Below are 20,770 nucleotides of genomic sequence, written 5' to 3'. Positions count from 1 at the left end.
CAGTAACTTTAAGGGCACTTCTGTTTTAAAGGTTGTAGGGGAAAATTGCTATTTGGAAAGGTAGTTGCAAAGTTATACAAACTTAAACGTGTATAATGCCATTAAGTCAGACAGCTCTAGGAGGACCATGCCATACACTGATGTAATCTTTTATAGTTCATTAACGCGCTTTCCATACATCATCTCATTTACCTGTTAATATCTCCATCACCAGACACCTGAATCTCTAGTTCAAACTCAAAATTCTCGATAGCACTTTAGAACACCACTTAACTCATTTCCGTTTGTCTTGCCATTCCTCTTAGCACATCCCCTATGATTTCATTACCTTCACCCCATTGCTTTCTCTTGTTTGCTGTTTAAACAGTTAATAGGGTAAAGGGCATGCTCTACTGCTACCCAACTGGCTAGTACCCTCCCTGGTGTTTAGCACCATGAGCTATGGAGTCACTGATGGCCACCTCAAATGCTCTGATCCTTAGGCTAGGTCTCAAGAATGTTTTCGTATCTACAAAATGATATAAATATTAATTCAGAAGTGTTTTTTGAAGACTGTGAGATAACATCCTAGCACAAAGTCTAGCATATAGGACCTAATAGATGTTTAGATTCATTTTAACTCATCTAAAAGCCATTGTACTTAGTTGTGGTAAGCTCTCTGTAGGACCCTTTTTAGTTCCAAAGTTAATGGTGAGCACAAAAGAACAAAATACACTAAACTCCTTTGCCATACTTTCTTCAGGTAAGTAAAATAACACTGTGGTCATTCATTCACAGCAGCACCAGAAAAGTGGAAAGTATACGCATCCATCGGGAGGATAGAAGAGCTATTATAGAATTCTAGTTGCTAGGGTAGGGTTATACTTCAGAGAAAGGCATTATAACGAAGTAAATGACAGTCTGAGAGAGAGGGCACAAAGCTGGGAAGGGCGGGCTGGTTCTTCTATTTCCAGCAGCTTCAAGCACTTCCATGGGGGTTGTTTCCTGAATGACCAAAAGGTGGGTACTTACTTTCTTCCAGTTCTACTGTCTGTTAAAGTGGCTTTCTCTTCTAAATCACTGCTCTTACAAGTCATTTTCTGACTCCCGGTCATTACATAACCTGACCACTTATTAATATTTGAAAACTACACATAAACTTCTAGCTTTCGACTAAAGCTAATTCTGCTACCAAAATAAGCATAATTTTTGGGTTTTTGACCTGAAAATACTAAGCAACTATTTTATTCTAAAATACCACCTCTATACTATCTGTAATGAAATGCAAAACTACTTTGGGTCATAGTATTTACAGTGAAGTATGCATGTGCCCCCAAAATGTTGGAGTCTTCGAATTATAAATTTTTGTTCCCAAATTTTCATGCCGCTGTAATAACATTTTGTTCAGTCTAAGATAAGATCTAGACTTAGTTCATTTTGTTCAAGATATTTTGGTTCTTGTAACCTCAGGCTACAGGACCTAAGGCTCTGGCCACTGCCTTTGTAATTTGTCCATAAAAATAATTTGCTGTTACTTCTAGGTGCAGAGGCTCATGGTGATTTTTCATCTTTTTGTGCAAAAATTTTTTTTTTACAGCGAGAATATTACTTTTATAATCAGAAAGAAATATAGCAATTCCATAAAAACATACAGAAAAAAATGAATTAAGTTATTTAAAAAATATAAAATATATAGTTCTGATTTAAAAAAACATGCAAGGTTTGTTCTAGTTTCATACTAAGAGAAAACCTAAGTGTAAATCTTTGGTATACCATTTATTACCTTGAAGACTTGGACAAATCGATTATCATTTGAGGTCTACATTTCTTCATCTGTGAAATGGAAATAGATTAGAAATCTTTAGAGGTACTTCTCATCCTTACAACATTATGTAACTATAATATTTGGGATTTGCTTTACTCATCCCATTCATATTAAAGCATTAAAATTTGCTTTACTTTAATAGGTTCATAAATTTATAAATGACAAGTTTCTTTTCTAAAAGTGTATTTTTTACAGTGGAACCTTATAGTTTGCTTTTACTTAATAGGACATTTACGGACACAGTATACATTTAAGTGATGGCAATAAAATAAATGTAGAAACAATCACTGGCAATTTAATTTTCATAAGATAACTGCTGGTAATCAATTTTATGAGTTGGAGGCATTGAAACAAAATTTTTAATATAAAAGCTGACCAAAGGGGGCCTGGTCCACAGAAGATGTTTATTTGATGTAACAAAACAATACAGTTAGTGTTAGATCCAACCACAAAAAGCAAAAGGAATGAAAAATTTGTACAATGCACATAGAAAAACAAGATGTTTACTGACAACTATATATTTCTAAAATAATGCTTCTAAAATTACTCAATTATTGAAATCTATATGAAAACAGAAGGATGTTAATAGCGACAAAGTGCATAAAACCAAACATCAAATTTTGAGCAAATTAACACACTAGGCAATTTTGCTAACGAAGCATGATTTTTTTTTTTTCTTGTTCACAATCTGCTCAAAATATCTTTATACCAACAGGGTGGGCAGAACATTTAGGTTTAATATCATTTACACAATATTAGCATAAACTTCCACAACTACAGATAGGGTATTGTTTTCTTTTGAGCTGGCAAAGTGACTACAGAAACATCAGATCATTTCTCTGAATTGAGAATTTTATCCAAATAAATGTCACATACCTTCCAGATATATGCATATCTTTCTTTATCATGTAAATGGCTTTACCCATTTAAATAATAAACCATACAAGCATTTAAGAATCATTATTATATGATTAACAATGTCATGTTCCAGGTTTAACAATTTCATAGGCCAAAAAAAATTTCTTCTTAAAAACTAGTTTTATAAATGCAGAATATATTGCATGAGTAACTGCTGGTATTTTTTTAAGAAAATATATTGTGCAATTGTGGCTACCATGTACTGCTGGCAAATCATTATTGTGTATGTAAAATGTGAAAAAACAGAGTAAGAATTTTTCAAACTGATCATGATGAAAGGTTACTGCCTTCTTACAAAAATTATATTGGCATCTTATTAAAAATAATTCGATAAGGGACAAACTCCCTAGCCCAAAATAAATAAATAAAAAGGTGCATTTTAAAAATGACGCTACTGCAATGTAATGGTTTAAATACCAAGGAACTGTGAAGACGTGCTGTCTGTGATCTGGCATTAAAGAACGTACTAAAAAAGAGCATTAATGTAAATGAAGTAGAAAGGGGATCAAGATTGAACTAACCAAGTTTGTGCAGTATTGTAGCCAGGCTTCTAAAATTAGATATAGAAAATATAAATAGACTGCTTTAGGTAATGAGCCACCAGTGTCCAAAAAAAGGAATGAGATTATGAAAAAGCTCAGTTAACTTGATCCAAAGCTCTGAGTAATTCTTCACCCTGCAGTAGGTTTCTGCTGCCTTGTACAGGAGCATTAACTTCACAATCATAACTGGTCAGTTGTGGTAATCCACTCTCATCCATTGATTGCCCCAGCAGTCTACATGCTAAATCTGAAAAACAAAGACATACCTAAGTATTCATTCACCTAGTCAATGAATATTACTGAACACTCACTGTGCTATAGGTATTGCAGAAAACTAAAGCAAATAAGCTCTGGGTTTCTAGTCTACAGGGCAAAACCACAACTATGTGAAAAAGCAAGTGGAATAAAGTGTTACTGGTGCTATGTCAGAAGTGTTTAAAGGATACAATGATGGCACAAAGAAGTGATAAATCAATTCTGAAAAAGGCATACAAATGTACAAGTTTTAGCTTCTATTGAATATTGATGGCACACAAAGATAAATTAAAAGTTCCATCTTGAATAGCTATTCCTGTATTCACCACCAGTGGATAAACTGCTACCTTAGTTTTTAATGATGCTAAAGAATGAAAATCACTTTGAAAGTAAAGCTTCTAAATAAAAAACTTTCATACATTTTAATTCTCTGTGGGATGTTCAAGGGTAGAAAGAATAAACTAACCAGAGGGTATTAAAATAATTGTCTTTTGCTCCATTCCATTCTGCTCACTAGATTTGCATCCTTTTACGCGTTTCCAAGAAAGTGATGTAGTAGTTGCACGATCATCTGGCTGCTGTAATAATGTTCCCTAAAAACAGCACAGTTAATTTTACTATGTTGAAATTTTGTAAAAGCAGAAACTTACTTTGTAAAAGCAGATTAATAACCGTACATAGGCAAATTTCTTAAATATGGTTCTAAATTATTTTTAATTATTTCTCTTAATACTACTATGGATAAAGTCATTTGCCACTCATTATGGCAACTGTTTCTGTAAATGCTTTCCAGTAAATATAGTCTGAAAATATCAGTATGAATTATACCAGCACTAACTTAACTTTAACTACTGTTTTTTTTGGAGGTAAGAAGGAAAAGTAACTGTAAGGGAAGAGAACAAGACTGGTGGTGACACTGAGGTTAGAATGAAGGGAGAAATTCACTTTTTACTTAAAATACATCTGCTTTGTTTGGAATTTTTACAATGAGAATGTAGTCATTAAATGTATTTTTTTTTAATGTTTCATTTTGGAGAGAGAGGGAGACAGAGACAGAGAGAGAGAGAGAGAGAGATGGGGAGGCGCTGAGAGAGAGGGAGACAGAGGATCCAAAGCAGGCTCTGTGCTGATAGCAAAGAGCCTGATGCGGGGCTTGGAACTCAAACTGTGAGATCATGACCTGAGCTGAAGTCCGATGCTTAACCAACTGAGCCACCCAGATACCCTCATTTAAATGTATTTTTATGAAATAGTCTTTTATACCAAGTGAAAGAAACAATGTTTAACCTCTGAATATATAACTTTCGTATATGGAAGAAATGAGAAATCACCTACATATTGACTCACATTGTATACAGCACATTAGCTTCTATACAACAGAAAAAGAAACATATTCTCACACTTACAATTCCTACTGCTTGAAAAAGTGAACCGTCATGTTCTATTTTTCGCTTTCTCTGAGCATTCTGCAAAGCTAGTATCTTTGGATTTAGTTCTTCTTCAGGAATGGTAGTTCTGGGAAAAAAAACACATAGTTGCTTTACTATTTTTAAAATACCCAACTAACTTTTTTTGAGCAAAATAAATGATGCCTGTTTTCCAACATTAAGGAATATAATGTTAATATGTAAGAGAATTTTTCTGATTACTAAAGTTTATCATCTGAAGTCAAAGCTCAGTTTTTAAAAGAAAATTTCTTAAAATATGCATTTACCTATTTATAAAATAGATCTGAACAGAACTAAGTTGACATTTTTGTAGGTTAAAGTTAAATACTGGCTTTTCCATTCCAGCCAGTACAAATATTCCTGGGACTATTATAAGAGTAACTTCACATTTCTATGGCGTTTTTAGTTTATAAAACATTGCATGTTCATTAGCTCATTTTAGTCTCACACCAATCTCCAAGAGGTATAAAACACCCATTTTATAAATGAGAAACCTGAGGCTTGTTAGCAATGGGACTTGGAGCAAATTACCTGGTTAGTTGCAGATATGGAAGTGCCTTCTAGATCTCCTGATACCAATTCCCCTCCCAGTAATCTTCCCACGAAGCCACTTTGCCCTCAGTATTGATCTGGTTGTCAAACCTGAACTATCTCCATTTAAAATTAATATTAAGTAGTAAAGAACTGTTTTATGTATCAGGCACATGAATTCTGTTATCTATTTTGTCTTTTCAAGAACTCCTCCCCCCAGCCCATACACAATCGCAACAGCTTCTTGCTCTGTTCCATATAGTTGAAAATGCCATATGAGTGATACATTATTCAAACTGCTCTCCTACATGCAGTTTTGTTTTGTATTTTAAAAAATTCTGTAAAACCTTCATTATTACAGATAGGCAGGTTTTTAAATTCCTATAGAAATATATTATCTTTATGAAGTACAGTGCAATCTATCATATAAATATCATCTTAGTAGTAGCACTTCTAAGGATTTATCAGCACGTGTAAGGGGGGCTAAGGGGAAGAGGGAGAGAGGGAGAATCTGAAGCAGGCTCCAACCCCCCACTAAGCATGCAGCTTGACACGAGGCTCAATCCCATGACCCTGAGATCACAACCCAAGCCAAAATCAAGAGTTGAACACTTAACCAACTGAGACACCCAGGCACTTCTTAATGGGTTATCTTTAATCTTTGCTCTAAAGCTGTAAGTCATCTGGTTTAGTGCAACATGTTGATTTTGCAATTAGGTCATAAAGAAAAAGCCTTCGTACAGTTCTGCAAGTATTTAGTGCATACTATTTTGATACTAATGTGAAAAAAAGTGACTAGATGTTAGACTTTGGTTTTGACAAGCACACAGTTGTTCAGAAAACGGAATATCCCATAGTCCTCTGTAGCTAATAGTAAACTGTAAATTATAGGTCATAGCCAATTCTATTACTATATTCACTCATCTTCTAATAGCCATTTAGTGACCAAATATTAATACAATGAAATGTTTAAGAGACTGTCACTGCCTTAAAGGTCAGAGCCTATAGTCATTTGGTGACATACTAATTTATAAAGTAATATAAACGCTTCCTTGTTAATCTAAAGCCCCAAGATCTTTTCTTAGTTCTGGGAAAAGGTTTCTCCTAGCATTCTAGTTCAAAACAGTGATGAAAGGCAGGAGAAGAAAAGTCATAGACTCTTGTTATGGCAGTGCTTTTTCCTTGCTGTTGTTATCTGGTTCAGTGTAGGCACAACAGAAATTGTTTCTTTCCTCTACAAACTGCCTCTCTGACTAGCTAAAACTTGTTTCCTTTGATTACAGCCTCAAATTTAAAATGTCAAATCCCGCTACAAATTATATACAGAAATTATAACTTAAAATTTGGGTAGTGTACAGGTATTTGTTCAAACTAACTCCACAAAAGCAATATCATAAATCATGTTCAGATTCCTGTTGTAGCTCTTAAACCTATAGTCTAGCTAATGTTCTATAAAAATGTAATGGAAAAAAAGCACAATTATACATAAATTTTAAAAGGAGGCTTATAAATACCTATGTTGAATACTGAGGACTGAAGATCATCAGGCTCAATGTGAAATGGGGAATTGGAAATACCCTTACGTTGGAAGGTCTTTTATTCAGGTAAGCTTTAAAATAGCTCAAAGAGACAGAAACAGTGAGGAGAATTAACTAGTCTGATTTAAACAACTGCAAAAAACAGGGCCAATTTTTGTACATTTACTGAACTTACTGGCTGCATTTAATTTTTAGAAGTACTAGAAGATCCTCCTACCTCCTACATTTAGATAGGTGCTAAGGTTATCTTCAAGAAAACAAATACACAAGTTTAATTTGAGTGCTTGTTTTAAGTCCAGAATTTGTATGTCAAAAACATATTACCAGAAAGTTTTCTATGCTTAGAAATAAGTTATCACCACACATACTTTCTCAAAAATAATAAATCAACTATAACTTTAATGTTGTATATAATTACCTTTGACTCAAAGTGACAGATAACACATTAGGGCTTCTTGGATGAGATTTTTCTGTCTGTTCTATGACTCCTTTTCCTGCTCTGTTTGGTGAGGCTGTCCGACTTCCAGTATCACCATACAGTGATGTTGTGGCACCAGTAGTTACTTTGGGTACATGGGTAGGAGATGGAGATGCAATCAGTATTTTAATGTCTTCTATACCATCTTTTGTCACTGTTTTTAATTCATCAGTGGTGGCAGTGGTACTGGTAGTGGTAACAGGAGGTTCCTCCTGCATCTGAGCCGGCTGGAATACTGTAATTGTGCCCACGCTTTGAGGGCTTGTAGAACTGCTTTCCAGTGGCGACAACTGATCAAAGGAACGTAACTGGAAGTCATCATCCATTGGGATGTAAGGAGCTAACATCTCCAAGTCTAAATCCGTGTCCTTTAAAGCAAAAAATACATGAGTTTTTCAATGGCCACATCTTAGAATAACAAGTTAAACCCAAAGTCACTTCCAACTAACAATTAATAAAGTTTAACAGAAAATATAATAAGCAAGTTTATATACCTGGGTGGAAAATGGATTCTTGGCTTCTGTGTCTTCAGCAAAAAGTTTCTCTACCAATTCCAGCTTAAATTCATTGACCATATCACTATCCACATCAAAACAATATTCACTGGGACTGGTAGGCTGTAAAAGGAACTCAATGGGTTTACTTTTCCCTGAGGAAACCTGCACATATTTTGCTAGTTGTTAGAATTCTTAAACCAACAAAGTCCATCTCTTCTATCACATTTTATCTAACTAGAGGGAAGTTAAACTTTTGAACTTACCCTTGTAACTAATTTTGCCAACACATGCATTTCTGTGTAACATCATTTATGAAATTAGGACTAAAAGGTATTGATCTGCTTCTAGGAGAATTCATTTAATAATTCAACGCCCACATGGTACCTAATTGGCCAATAATTAGATATGATATACTTACTATTCACTGGACTCTACCTTTGTACTGAGAGGCCACGCTACTGTGGTGATCTACCTAAAAATCTCATATCTACCCTGGGATGAAGTAGGGGTAGAGACTTAAGTTGTTTTACTTGCATTCACCTTAACATATGTAGTACGATTTTGGGAGTTCTGAGCAAGGATTATAACCAGAAAACCAAAGCTATATAATTTAAGCATAAACTTTTGCTTCCCTCATTTTAACATTTTTGTTAGATTTACCTTTGTCTGATAAAAAACAAAATGAATCAATAGATTTTTATGCTGGGGAAGGTGAGCCACCAAAGCACAGAGGCTTTGAGATGTCAAATCTCCCGAAGGCTATGAGATGTCAAATCTCCTCTTAGCCTGCCAGTTTGAATTGATAAATATTTAATGTAAACTTATTCACCATTTATTAAGGCTTATTTGTGCCTCACCAAGTCGGAATATTCAAGTCTGAGTTGTGCTACTCCTGAGCTATCTTTAGATATAGGAAGCTGTACTGAATCAAAATTGAATCATTCTAGATTTAGAAATAGAGCCCCATGTGACATCGTTAGGCTTGGTCTCAGCCTAGCCCTTAAAGACTATTTTCTTTGTGTTTATAGAAAAACTATTATCAAGACAGAACTTGAATAAAAAATAGTTACCAAGTATTTGCTCTGTGTAAGACTTGGTATTTTCATGTTAAATTTACCCAGAATTTCAAGTAATGGAAATTGGACAAAATTCAGCAATTAGCCCTTCCCTTTTTAAGCTTTGCTAAAGTAAGGTTTTTGCTACTTGACAATTCTCCAACACAATGAGTAGTATGTATGGGCTTGGAGCTATTATAGGCACAGACATTATTCTCTATCAATGACTAAATTCAAAACTTTTTTGGCACTCATTTTGTAAATACATTCCTGAACATTAAAGTATGAAAGTTATGCTCTTCTTTTATTATGACACCTACCTCAGGTGAACTCTGTCTAGTGCTTCCATCAGAAGGACTAGCTGGCTGATCTTGAATCTGGGGCATAGTAAAAGAAAGTTCCAGTGACTCTGGATTTGGCTCTAATTTTAGTACAACTTCTTGATTGAGTGCAGGGTCAGCACTACTTCGAAGTGGCTTTGGAGTTTCAGAAGCAGGTAATGGAGACATTGCCAAATTTATGTTCTGTAATTTTTCATTGGATGAGGGAAGCATTACATCATTATACAATGGAACTTCCTCAAGTTGCTGGTCATCAGTTTCTGTGTCTATAGGTAAAAAATTATTAGTCAATTTAAAGAATAGCTATATTTTAATATATACAGAAATGCAAGCCCCCTTTTACAACACGTCTAATTCACTCAAACAAAAATGTTGCTAAATTTTCCTTCATCAGAAAGTTTACAGATCTTATGGTACAACTCTAAATCTGAATTATCTTTCCAATCTACTATTGACAGCTCCTATTATATTTATAGCATAAAAACCCCCACAAGGGCACCCGGGTGGCTCAGCTGGTTAAGCTTCCAACTCTTGACTGTGGCTCAGGTCATGAACTCACAGTTCTGTGGCACTGAGCCTGAGTTGGGTGGGGTCCCTGTGGACAGTGCAGAGCCTGCTTGGAATTCTCACTCTCTTTCTCTCTGCCCCTCCCCCACTTACACGTGCTCTCTCCCTCAAAATAAATATTAAAAACAAAAAAATAACCAACTCTGCAATTCCAACCCTTTCACACCTTTTATTCATTAAAATTTAACTAACTTTGAAATTACAGTTTTCATTTTCAATGTCTGATATTATGGTATGACTGGTGATTTATCCTTTAGTGAACTATGCCTATTGCAATAGAACTCTGCTCAATTGTGGAGAAAATAGGGCAGTGGGAAATACAGAAATAGCAGGGTGGTTGAGAAACATTGAAGTGGGAAGAAGAAATACCTAAGCACCCTTTGAAGCACAATTTCCAATAATATGACAGAAGCAGGAGTGCTGAGAAATTAGAGAGGCAAAAATATTTAAGCAAATACTTTGAAGACTTTGAAAAACAAATTATATAAGACTACAACATCCAAATGATTACCAACAAAAAATGTCCAAATTCAGTTAAAATGGGCTTACAGCAATAGACATAGTTTAGGCAATCAACACAATAACTAAAGACCCACCATTGCTGCCGAAATCTAAAGATATGATTGTGTCTCCAGCAGCTGGGGCCAGCAAAGTTAAAGCATCAGGTTCCTTCTTAAGTTTATCAAACAGACTACTTGTGTCTTCTGATTCAACTTTGGTGAACAGCTGAGTCATTTTCATATCTGAAGATTCAACTGGTTTGAGGACACATTCTGTTTGTTGAAGGGAGAAAATCAAGTCGTGCTGAATAATACCACTGTCAAAAAAGAGAGATTAGTAATTCTTAACTGAGCACTGACACAATGCAGGGGGTCTCTGAAACAACCTTGTCTCTTAAAATACTGCTTTATGAAAAGGAACATTTTAAGATGCTTTAACCTAATAGTTCATGCATACTTGCTCACATTCAGGGTTTAAAATGCCAATATGAAATAAAGACCTATAAAAATTCATAGTATAAGACAGTTTAAATATTTGACTAAATTAAAAAACTTCAGCTATCCCTTTGGGAAGAGTGATGGTGACAAAGAAATGGAATAGTCAAGTACATGAAGGGCACCAACACATCTAAACAATTTTTGTGAGGATTCACATGTAATGAAACTGGCACAGAAGAACTCTTTGGGACTGATGTATGAGGCATGACCTAAGGATGGCCCTAGAATATAAAGACATATAGATAAATGACCAAGGCCTAAGGCAGGTGCCATATTTTCCTTGGTGGTAAGAAAATGATACGGTGATAACACCTACAGGATAGAGTGGAAGAGGGATGATTAACAACAGATCCATGTGTTTGGCTTAAATGTAAGTTTTTATTGTTCCTTTAATCACAAACATTTAGGTGTTTACTAAGTGAAATAAACCAAGGATACAAAGTTTAAAATACCTAACCCTTGTCCTCAGAAGTGCAATGTAGATGTGCAAACAATTAAAATACAAAATGGTAACTGCTAGAATAGAGAAGGCGTGCTTCACAGCCAACAAGCTGAAACTTCGGCTCAAGTAGGGTTTGTTAGGCAGATGGGACAGGGGCAAAAGAAGGACATTCCAAGTGGGTAATTTAATGGGAAAGTCACAAAAGAACTCTTTGACACTAATATTAAAACATTAAAGGATGGGCGCCTGGGTGGCTCAGTCAGTTGAGCGTCCAACTCTTGATTTCAGCTCAGGTCATGATCCGAGGGTCATAGGATTCTGCCCTGAGTCAGCCTCTGCACTGAGTGTGGAGTCTGCTTAAGATTCTCTCTCTCCCTCTGCCCCTCTCCCCCAATTGCACACTCTAAAATTAAAAATTAAAAAAAAAAATAAAAAACATTGAAGGATGGTGTCAGAAGTGGCAAAAATTAAGACAAGTGACCAAAGTCTTACCAAGAGAGGTAGTCACAGATTTTAGAAAGAGGGTAGGTGGAATCAACGAAAGCATGAAGAGTATAGAAAATGACAAGAAATGATGCTATGTAAGTTAAGCAAGGGTTTATCTCGGGGGTGATAAAGCATCTTTAAAACAATTCTAAGGAAAAGGAGATGCTCAGACATCCATGCAAGAAAACTCAGCATGGTGGTAATGTGGAAGATGGACTAGAAGGGAGTAGTCACCTGCTGAAGCAGATCAAATGGAAGGCCAGTTTATGATATCCATAATATTCACAAGCCAGTCAACTAAAAGAAGAGTTCTTGAATACACAAGAGCCATGCACTATATTATACAGCCTTTTATGGTAATCTCACGTAGAATTTCATTTAATCCTCATTTCTGAGGATTAAATATCCTCAGAATATTGAGGAGATAAATATCATCTCTCCTATATGGGTGAAATTCAAAGTAATAAGAACTTCCCAAGGTCATGCAGCTAATAAGTGAAAGAGCTATGACACAAAGCTACCTATTCCAAGGCCAGGGTTCTTCCTACAAAAATAACATAGCTATTTGAGATAGTATATGCTGACAGAAATAGGACTAGAGCAAACTAACCCAATAAGGGATATGGTATTTTTTTAAGGTCTTTTTAAAAATGGGAGTGAAAAGAATGTGAATAGATGGGTACTGGTAATAGTACAATCACTGCAGAACAGCAGGCCTGGACACTCAGGTCTAAGTACTGAAAACCGTAATTAGGTGGAAATGTGAAAATAAAATTCAGTTAACATTTTATAATCTTATCTCCCTTTATATAAAAGAACAAAATATCCAAAAAGGTTATTACTTGCTCCCCCAAAATATTTACTTTTCAGGCTTACCTCACAACGTAATTTACACATACAATGCACTGTGGTTGAGAGTTCTTAGTGTTATATATGACGGTCGCTTGAGTTTCAACCCAGACATATCCACCTCTTTTGGCAAGCATCCTGTACTGTCCTGTGGTGACTTGGCCTTTAGTAAACACTAGGAGTGAAAAGGAAAAACAGTCATGCAGAGAAAATAACTTCTAATTTTCAATCAAATAAATGGATGCTGAATGTTGATTATTTTAGAAAAGAGATGTTTATTTTAATAGAATCAGTTATAATTGTTTAAAGTGACAGAGAAAAAGCCCCAGCATAGCCAAAAATATACACAGTTCATTCTTCTAACCCCTAAAATAAACTCCTTTCCTGCCAATCTTCACTTTAAATAAAAAGGAAAGCCAGGAATGAGGGACAGCAGTGACTAATTCCTTTAATGACTTATATGTTGAAAGTATCAAAAAGACTAGACAATGAATAATCTTGATTCTACAGAGCACATTTGAGCAAGTGGCACTGCTACATTTCCTTACATTTCTACTGAGGTTTCCAGAGAATTAGCAATGCTTCAAATAGCTGTGCTCGCATATTTGAATCTCAGCTGGTATCATGCTGAAATCTTCGCAATTTAGGCAAACTTAATCAATTGTTAATTTGGGAGCAAGTACCAGATAAAAAGTAATGATGACATTATCTTGAGTCTTGGGGTCCTGACTGCTGACTTGCACTCATTTTGTAGTTCAAGGCTAATCATTCTAACTCAGTGACATTCAGGTATCCCTGATCACATTGGGAAGTCATGTTTAAGTACAGATTAAATAAGCAAGTGAGATTCGAAAGTCTTACTATGGGATCTTCAAATAACATTCACGAGTATCTTATGTCAAGTGTACTTGTTACCACTTGTACATGACATTGATTGCCTTCACATTCACTAAGTCACTCAATAATTATTTTCTAAGTGCCTTCCATGTGCTAACAACTGATCTAAATACTTCAATGTGAATTCTGAAAATGATGCTATAATATTCCATGACATTTTTTAGTCTTTGTATTAAAAATGCCAGGTTAGTTTTATATATTATTAAATGATTCTACTTTAACTAGTATCAGTTACAACAAATACAAAACATAGATTTAATGGTTGACATCCCTTATGAAGAGTTCTATTAAGATATTTAGTCTAGGAAGACTGATTAATTTTAACCAAAAAGTTAGATATATGGCCAAACAGTAAGGAGACTGCAAGAATTACATAATTAGAAAATCTATATAGTTTTTCCATTGTACTTACTGTCATGATGAGTTTTGGTCAGATGGTCAGAGTCCAAAGCGTGGTAATATTCATATATTGAGCGGCCCAAAAGTTCCTCTGGCTCATATCCCATCAATTCAGTAATTCTGTTAAGTAAAAAATGTAAGAAGAGAAAGAGAAATTTTGCTTCTTTAAAGTAACTGATATGAATTAATCTCATGGACAAATGAATTTTCAAAACTAAGAGCATCCTTCTCTGCTAAGAAGTTTACATCTCACTTTTGGTAACTCTACAGTTACTAAATACGGCACCATGCATGTTCTTTAAATCCTCTGGATTCACATCCTGCTACTTAACCCGTTTATCCCTTTCACCCAAACTCATTACATATTGTCATCATGTTTTACTGTACTTACTTTTGGTAATAAGGGGATTCATAAGTAGATAGAAAGTACTGCTAAATAAAATGGTAAAAGATGTAATGGTAATCACTGACATTTAACTTGAAATATAAGATTAAATCCATAACATTAGTTTACCATAAAACCAGATTCTTTTTGTATTGAGTGTGTACAAACCAGATTCTTTATTTAACAGTGCCCTTAGGCAAGGCTTCAATCAATATCTACTACACAATTTTAGTATCACCAACCAAAGAATATCTACACTAAATGGAAGTAAAGAGATACACATTATGTTTGTTTTAGAAGATGCTCTTGTAACTTAGTTTTTTAAATAATATAAAATTATAGGAATTCATTTTAGATGAAACAATGATATCAAACTGAAAATGGACTAGAAAGTAGTCTAAACCCCTTTTGGTTTCCTGAAAGTTCTTTTAGGACATAGATTAGATCTTACTACTCTGTGTAACCAGTCAGAAACGGAACGCATTTCATGTGAAAGAGAAAGCTGTCTTCTTAACACCACACTAAACACAAATATTCTCTTTTTTCTAGGAGCAAAACCTGAGTTAAACTTTTCAATTTCTCAGGACTTTCTGAGTTGTAAGCAAAAGTTACTTAATGTACTGTCCAAAAAAAAAAAAAACACACAAGAAAGATATCCTTCTAAGAAATGTATAAAAGTAAGAGTTTGTGTTGTCACACTTTAAGGCAAGATCTGCCATACAGTTTATTCCAAAATAATTACAAATAGAAAGAGGTTTGTAAAAAAAACACAAAAAACAAAAACTAAACCAAAACTAAAATCCAGACTTCTTTACAAAGAGGTATCTCTAAACACATCTGCACTAGGTGGCAGCATTACAAAGGAAACTAGTATTTTTTAAAAATGGTCCGATTTCTTTAAATTATGCTTTAAAAATAACTTTAATTCATCTTACATTGGTTACTTTTAAACAAAATTCCCGTGGGATTAAAAAAACTTCCATTATTTAAATCTTTATATGCCTGGGGCACCTCTGTGGCTCAGTGGCTCTTGATTCCAGTCAGGTCAGGTCATGATCTCACGGTTCATGAGTTCAAAGCCCACATTGGGCTCTACACTGACAGCACGAAGAATGCTTTGGATTCTGTGTCTCTCTGTCTACCCCTCTCCTGTTTGTACACTGTCTCTCAAAATAAATAAATAAATAAACTTAACAAAAAAATAAATCTTTATATGCTAAGTATGCCTGGCATTGTTCTAGGTGTGAAAATGCAAGGTCAAAACTCAACGTGTAGCTAATCTTCTGGAACACTTACCATACTACTAATGAAATAATGTGGTAAGTGTAATGATGGTAATCTGTTGCAGGAATCAGAGGAACCACCCTTATCAACGAGAAGAAATGGTTGGGTGAGCGGCAAAACCATTTCAGGAAGAAGGTATACCAGAAGCAGAGACAGAGAGAAGACAATGCTTGACAGTGTATAAATGAGAAAGACTTTCATGTGGTTAGTGGGGGCAGGTGAGAAGAGATGAGGCTAGAGATGTAAAGCAGATTAATGGGGGCCTTTTATTATCATGTTAAGAAGCTCTGATTTAATTAGATGTCAATCAGTGCTTCTCAGAGTTGAGGTACATCTATCATTAAGGGATGCAAGATGTTAAAATATAAACAGAATGCTTTCCTAGAAAGTCAATTTTATTTAACTTTAGAGAATTATATAGCTTATATTCTGTACCAAAAAGGAGAGTGATCCAGGAAATTTGATCATAATGTGTTTTTAATGTACTAGGAAACCTGTGATCTAAAGCAACAATGCAGCGTATTATTCATTCATTGTAAGTGTCCTGAGACCAAGAACTGTTACTCTTCATTTCTACTTTGCCATGAACATTGTAGATGCTCAAATGTGCGGATTAACTATAAGCAGAAATTAGTACAGTAAATAATAAGCATTTGTGAGATATTTTGAATGCCGTAAGTTTTGGGTAGGTTAGATTTTCTCAAAATTGGGCAAAAATTTTTCTAGATCTCAGTTATTAGGGGTTTTAGATGTGAGAAGTTTCTGTAAAGAGCTCTAACCAGAAAATAACAATCTCCTGGTCAAACTTAAAACCTCACTTGGCTGATCTCTAAGTTGGCAGTCTTTACTCCTCTGTCATGATCATTTTGCCAGTTTTCTGATAGGACCTGAGAGAAATGTCACTCCCTTCCTCAATTCTCATTCTAGCTCCACTACTTTCCATTCTCCCCAGCCTATCTCTATACCTTGCTACTGAGTTCAAAAGATAAAAAATAATTCCTCAAAAAGGGATGGGTATCTCTGTTCTATCATATATTCACATGATTAATGGCAATAAACACCATAAAATGCTTGTCACCAGTGGTGAAGCATTTATTACGTGTGCAAGGCACTCAACAAACTCCTTCAATTCTGACAACAACCTTTTGAAATACTACCCTTATTGTAAGGATAGTAAAATTTGAAAGAGTTTTTAAAAAAAAAAATTTTTTTTTAACGTTTATTTATTTTTGAGACAGAGACAGAGCATGAACCGGGGAGGGTCAGAGAGAGGGAGACACAGAATCTGAAACAGGCTGCAGGCTCTGAGCTGTCAGCACAGAGCCCGACGCAGGGCTCAAACTCATGGACCGTGAAATCATGACCAGAGCCGAAGTCGGCCGCTTAACCGACTGAGCCACCCAGGCGCCCCTGAAAGAGTTAAGTTTCAATACCAAGACCACACTGTAGTATCAGAGCTGCAAGCCAGGACTGAATCCAGGATTATGTGATTCTAAAGCCAGAGATCTGTCACATTTCCTTGTCCACTATGGTGGGGATTTCTACCTACTTTACATTATGACTAAGTGCTTAAAATTGGTTCCCTCATACAATCTTTAAGATGACCCTACGTTAAGTAGGTGTTACAAAAGATGAAGAAACTGATGCTCAAAAAGAACTAATGGGCCCAAGATCACTTGGATATAGGCAACAGAATCAGGATTTAGTAGTCTGGCTACATAATCTATGCCTTCAGCTATGATGTTATAGTCTTATAGTAAAAAGTGAGACAAGTAAATAATTACAAGAGTAGAAGAAATGTTATGACAGACATATGCACAAGAATAGTATAGTGTCCTGAGAACAAGGAAGGCTTCCCAAAGGAGTATCTAGATGGCTCCTGAAAGGTAAATACGTGTTAGGAGTTGAAGAAAACCTCACTGCAGAATGGGAAAATATATGTAAAGGCGCTAAGACAGCAAATGAGTACATGGTGCTCTCTAGCTGTAGGGTGTTTGGGGGGGGGGGGGGGGGTCACACCCTCTCTTCCTTATTAATTTAGACAAGTGGGCAGAGGCCAGATCATAAATATCTTTGTTGGCCATGCTAAGCAAAGTTTGGGTTTTATTGTCAAGGTCTATTTTTCTTTCAGCTTTTCAAAATGCACATTTTTCTTTTGATAAAGAAAAATCTCCTGCCCTCCTCTAATATTTTTATAAACCAGAGTTTTTTCTGTGTAAAGACCTGATTTTCACATTAGGAAGTCCACTTTTTGGGATCCTGGATGAGAGACTAGAGGGCAAAAATCTGTGGGCAAAGAAACAGTTTAGGAGATTATGGCAACAATTTAAGCCAAAGGTAATGAGCTGAAGAATTCAGTGGCAGGAAAGCAAGGGTGGAAAGGAACAAATGGATCAAGAAATGTATTTAGACAGTAAATCTGTAAGATTTAGAGACCGACTGGGTATACATAATGAAGGTAAAAAAAAAGTTAAGGATGACTTCCAAATATTTGTAGGAGTCGTATGCCTATAGTGATATACTAACCATGCTAGGCATTATAAAAGGAAAAGCAATTTCTGAGGTTGATGTTTTGGGGCAATAGTAGTACAGTTCAGTTACAGAAATATTTTATTAATATAGAAAAATATCCAAATAAAAATATCAAATTGGCAATTAAAAATAGTTATGAACATAAAGGGAAATGGCAATAGAAATCATGGGCAATATGTAGGGTGAGGAGATGATCAAACACTTTCCTTTCTTGTCCATAACCAAAAGTAACCTATTCTTCCTCAAATTATGCATTATATGTCTTTGCTATGGACTAATTAAAACTTTCATGTTATAGTTTGTATAGCATTTACCTTTCATCACAGTAAGAAAATTTCATATCCAGACTATGACGACTCAGAAAAGTCTTGCTATCTAAAGGAATTTCAATATTTGATGGATGAGGAATGGGTTCACAAATCAGCACCAAGCACGTCATGGGTGGTTTCTTATACCCACACTGAGATTGGTTACTATTGGTATCGTAGACATGAATATGGCCTGTGCAGTGAAGTACCTGTGTACAAAGAAAACAAAGCAATTCTTTAAAAAATATAAAATGCTAGTTAAAAAAAAACCACAGAGATAAATAGCTGAAGTGTGACATGGCAAGTAAGCTTTGATAAAATTTACTGTCATTCATGGATTAACCCTATCTTTGAAATCAATAAATGTTTCCCCTGTGACACCACTCATGACTCAGGCACCTTAAATTACTCTTTAAAATACTCTCTTCATACAAATCTGGGCTGATTTTTCATTCATTTAGTCATAGTGGCAGTTTGATTTATTATTTTTATTATTTCTTGCTTTGATGATTATTTCAACACTGAGCAAAGAAATGAAACAAAAATAAATAGAAAATTAATTTCTATCAAGATTCAAACACTGGGTGGGTTGGAAAAACCAGCTGATTAAATTAGATTGGTATACCAGTATCACAATTCACATAAGTTCATGCCTCAAAATGGCAAATTACTACCATTTGGGATGGTAAATCTGCAAATGCCAATGAACAACTGTACGTTTCCCCTCACAATTCTAATGCTATCTTAAATAGTAGCAGTGTTAAGATGTATGAATTTATCTATAAACCAAGTGCATCACCACTTAGAAATCATTTTTACTTACTTTCCACGTTGCTGACTTTATGTTCATGGTTCTCCCTCGGCTAGTTAGGGTACACTTCATTCTGAGAAAAAAGCTTCGCTGTGTATTCTGCTCTTTACCCTTCTTCACAAGGCCTAATAAAAGCAGGAAATAAAATTTAAAAACATAATTAAATATTTAAATTTGTTTTAGTAAGAGTAGCACCTAGGTACTATTCAATTAAAAGTCTCAGCATAAACAGTGATTCATACTCAAACACATCCAAGGGATTAATATGCTCAAATCAGTAACTGGGGTTCACAGTTCCAGTGATTCCCTGATTGCAAATAACAGTTAGCCATTTGACACCGAAGCCAGTAAAGCTGGCAAAATTACAAAGAAATACAAATGTAGGAATCTGCCTTATTAAGTGTACCCGTTTAATTGCTGTATCCGTGTAATAAGCACACCCCCCCCCCCAAAAAGAACTTCAGTGAACTCCTCCAAACCTTTGCTAAATGTGTTAGCTCAATTTATAATAAATACTCCATGTATTTACAGAACTTTTAAAATATCAACTTTCTTTTCAAAGCAGGTAACATTTTTATATATCTGACGTTTCCTTAAATCTTCCTGTAAAGCAGGCATGACGTTATTTCTACTTTGTTATTAGAGGAAAAAACCAAAATATTGAATGACTTTTCAAAGCAAAATTAGAGTGAAATAAATTTAGGTCTATTTATTCCCATTCCAACCCTTATATAACTAAAACATGGTGAAAAGGAAAATAATGAAAAGCACAGAGGTGGGGAAAAAGAACACATGTTCGGGGAATAGATAGATGCTAGTAGATAGATCAGGTTGCTGCAATATAAAGTACTTGCAGAAGCGTAATGAGATAGTTAGAAAGGGAAGATTAGGGCTGTAACTGGAGGGCCTTGGATGCCCTAATTAGGAGTTCAGCTTTAAATATACAACATGGAGCTTCTAAAAAATTCTGAGATGGGAAGCACAGTCAGGAACTTACGGTACATTAATCTAGAAGCAATATATATGATGTATTAGAATTAAAATACAATGATGGTAATCAGGCTGAACAGTTTAAAAGAGAAGTGAAAAGAAGGGTGACAAATGACATATAAAGAACTAGAAAAAACTTGAAAACTGATAGAAATAAGTGGGGAGGAGGGAAATAAAAAAAGGATCTGGAGATTTTAAGGCTAGTAAAAAGGTGTCAAGTAGAAAAGAAATAAGATAGTTTAAATTTAGGCTTACTTAGGTAGAAACACCGGACTCTTCTAGAAGAGTTCTAGCTAGTGGAATTAGGCAAAGGGGCAGTCTTGGTGCTGATATAAGTTATTTGGGTTTAGTCAAATCAGGATTCAATTTGCCCTCCCTCACAGTGTTTGGGAATGGATTTTAAAAAGATGCCACA

General features: G+C 35.1%; 1 protein-coding gene across 1 annotated transcript in view; it reads right to left on the bottom strand.

Annotated features, from left to right (window-relative positions):
* Positions 1 to 2,189: 2,189 nt before the first annotated feature.
* HIF1A (hypoxia inducible factor 1 subunit alpha) overlaps positions 2,190 to 20,770 on the bottom strand; it is a 41,814-nt gene continuing 23,233 nt past the window's right edge. Inside the window, exons 5-15 of the mRNA XM_060619988.3 lie at positions 19,378 to 19,490; positions 18,561 to 18,763; positions 14,059 to 14,165; positions 12,777 to 12,924; positions 10,571 to 10,791; positions 9,387 to 9,673; positions 8,009 to 8,131; positions 7,455 to 7,882; positions 4,926 to 5,034; positions 3,986 to 4,112; positions 2,190 to 3,511 (exon numbers count right to left, since the gene is read on the bottom strand). Of these exons, the coding sequence (XP_060475971.3) occupies positions 3,360 to 3,511; positions 3,986 to 4,112; positions 4,926 to 5,034; positions 7,455 to 7,882; positions 8,009 to 8,131; positions 9,387 to 9,673; positions 10,571 to 10,791; positions 12,777 to 12,924; positions 14,059 to 14,165; positions 18,561 to 18,763; positions 19,378 to 19,490 (2,018 nt within the window). The 3' untranslated portion in view covers positions 2,190 to 3,359. The remainder of the gene's footprint in view (positions 3,512 to 3,985; positions 4,113 to 4,925; positions 5,035 to 7,454; positions 7,883 to 8,008; positions 8,132 to 9,386; positions 9,674 to 10,570; positions 10,792 to 12,776; positions 12,925 to 14,058; positions 14,166 to 18,560; positions 18,764 to 19,377; positions 19,491 to 20,770) is intronic.

Source organism: Panthera onca, chromosome B3 (assembly GCF_046562875.1).
Source record: "Panthera onca isolate mPanOnc1 chromosome B3, mPanOnc1 haplotype 2, whole genome shotgun sequence".
Taxonomy (NCBI): Eukaryota; Metazoa; Chordata; class Mammalia; order Carnivora; family Felidae; genus Panthera; species Panthera onca.
Note: the sequence above shows the minus strand (reverse complement) of the source record. Positions and strands in the feature narration are given on the sequence as shown.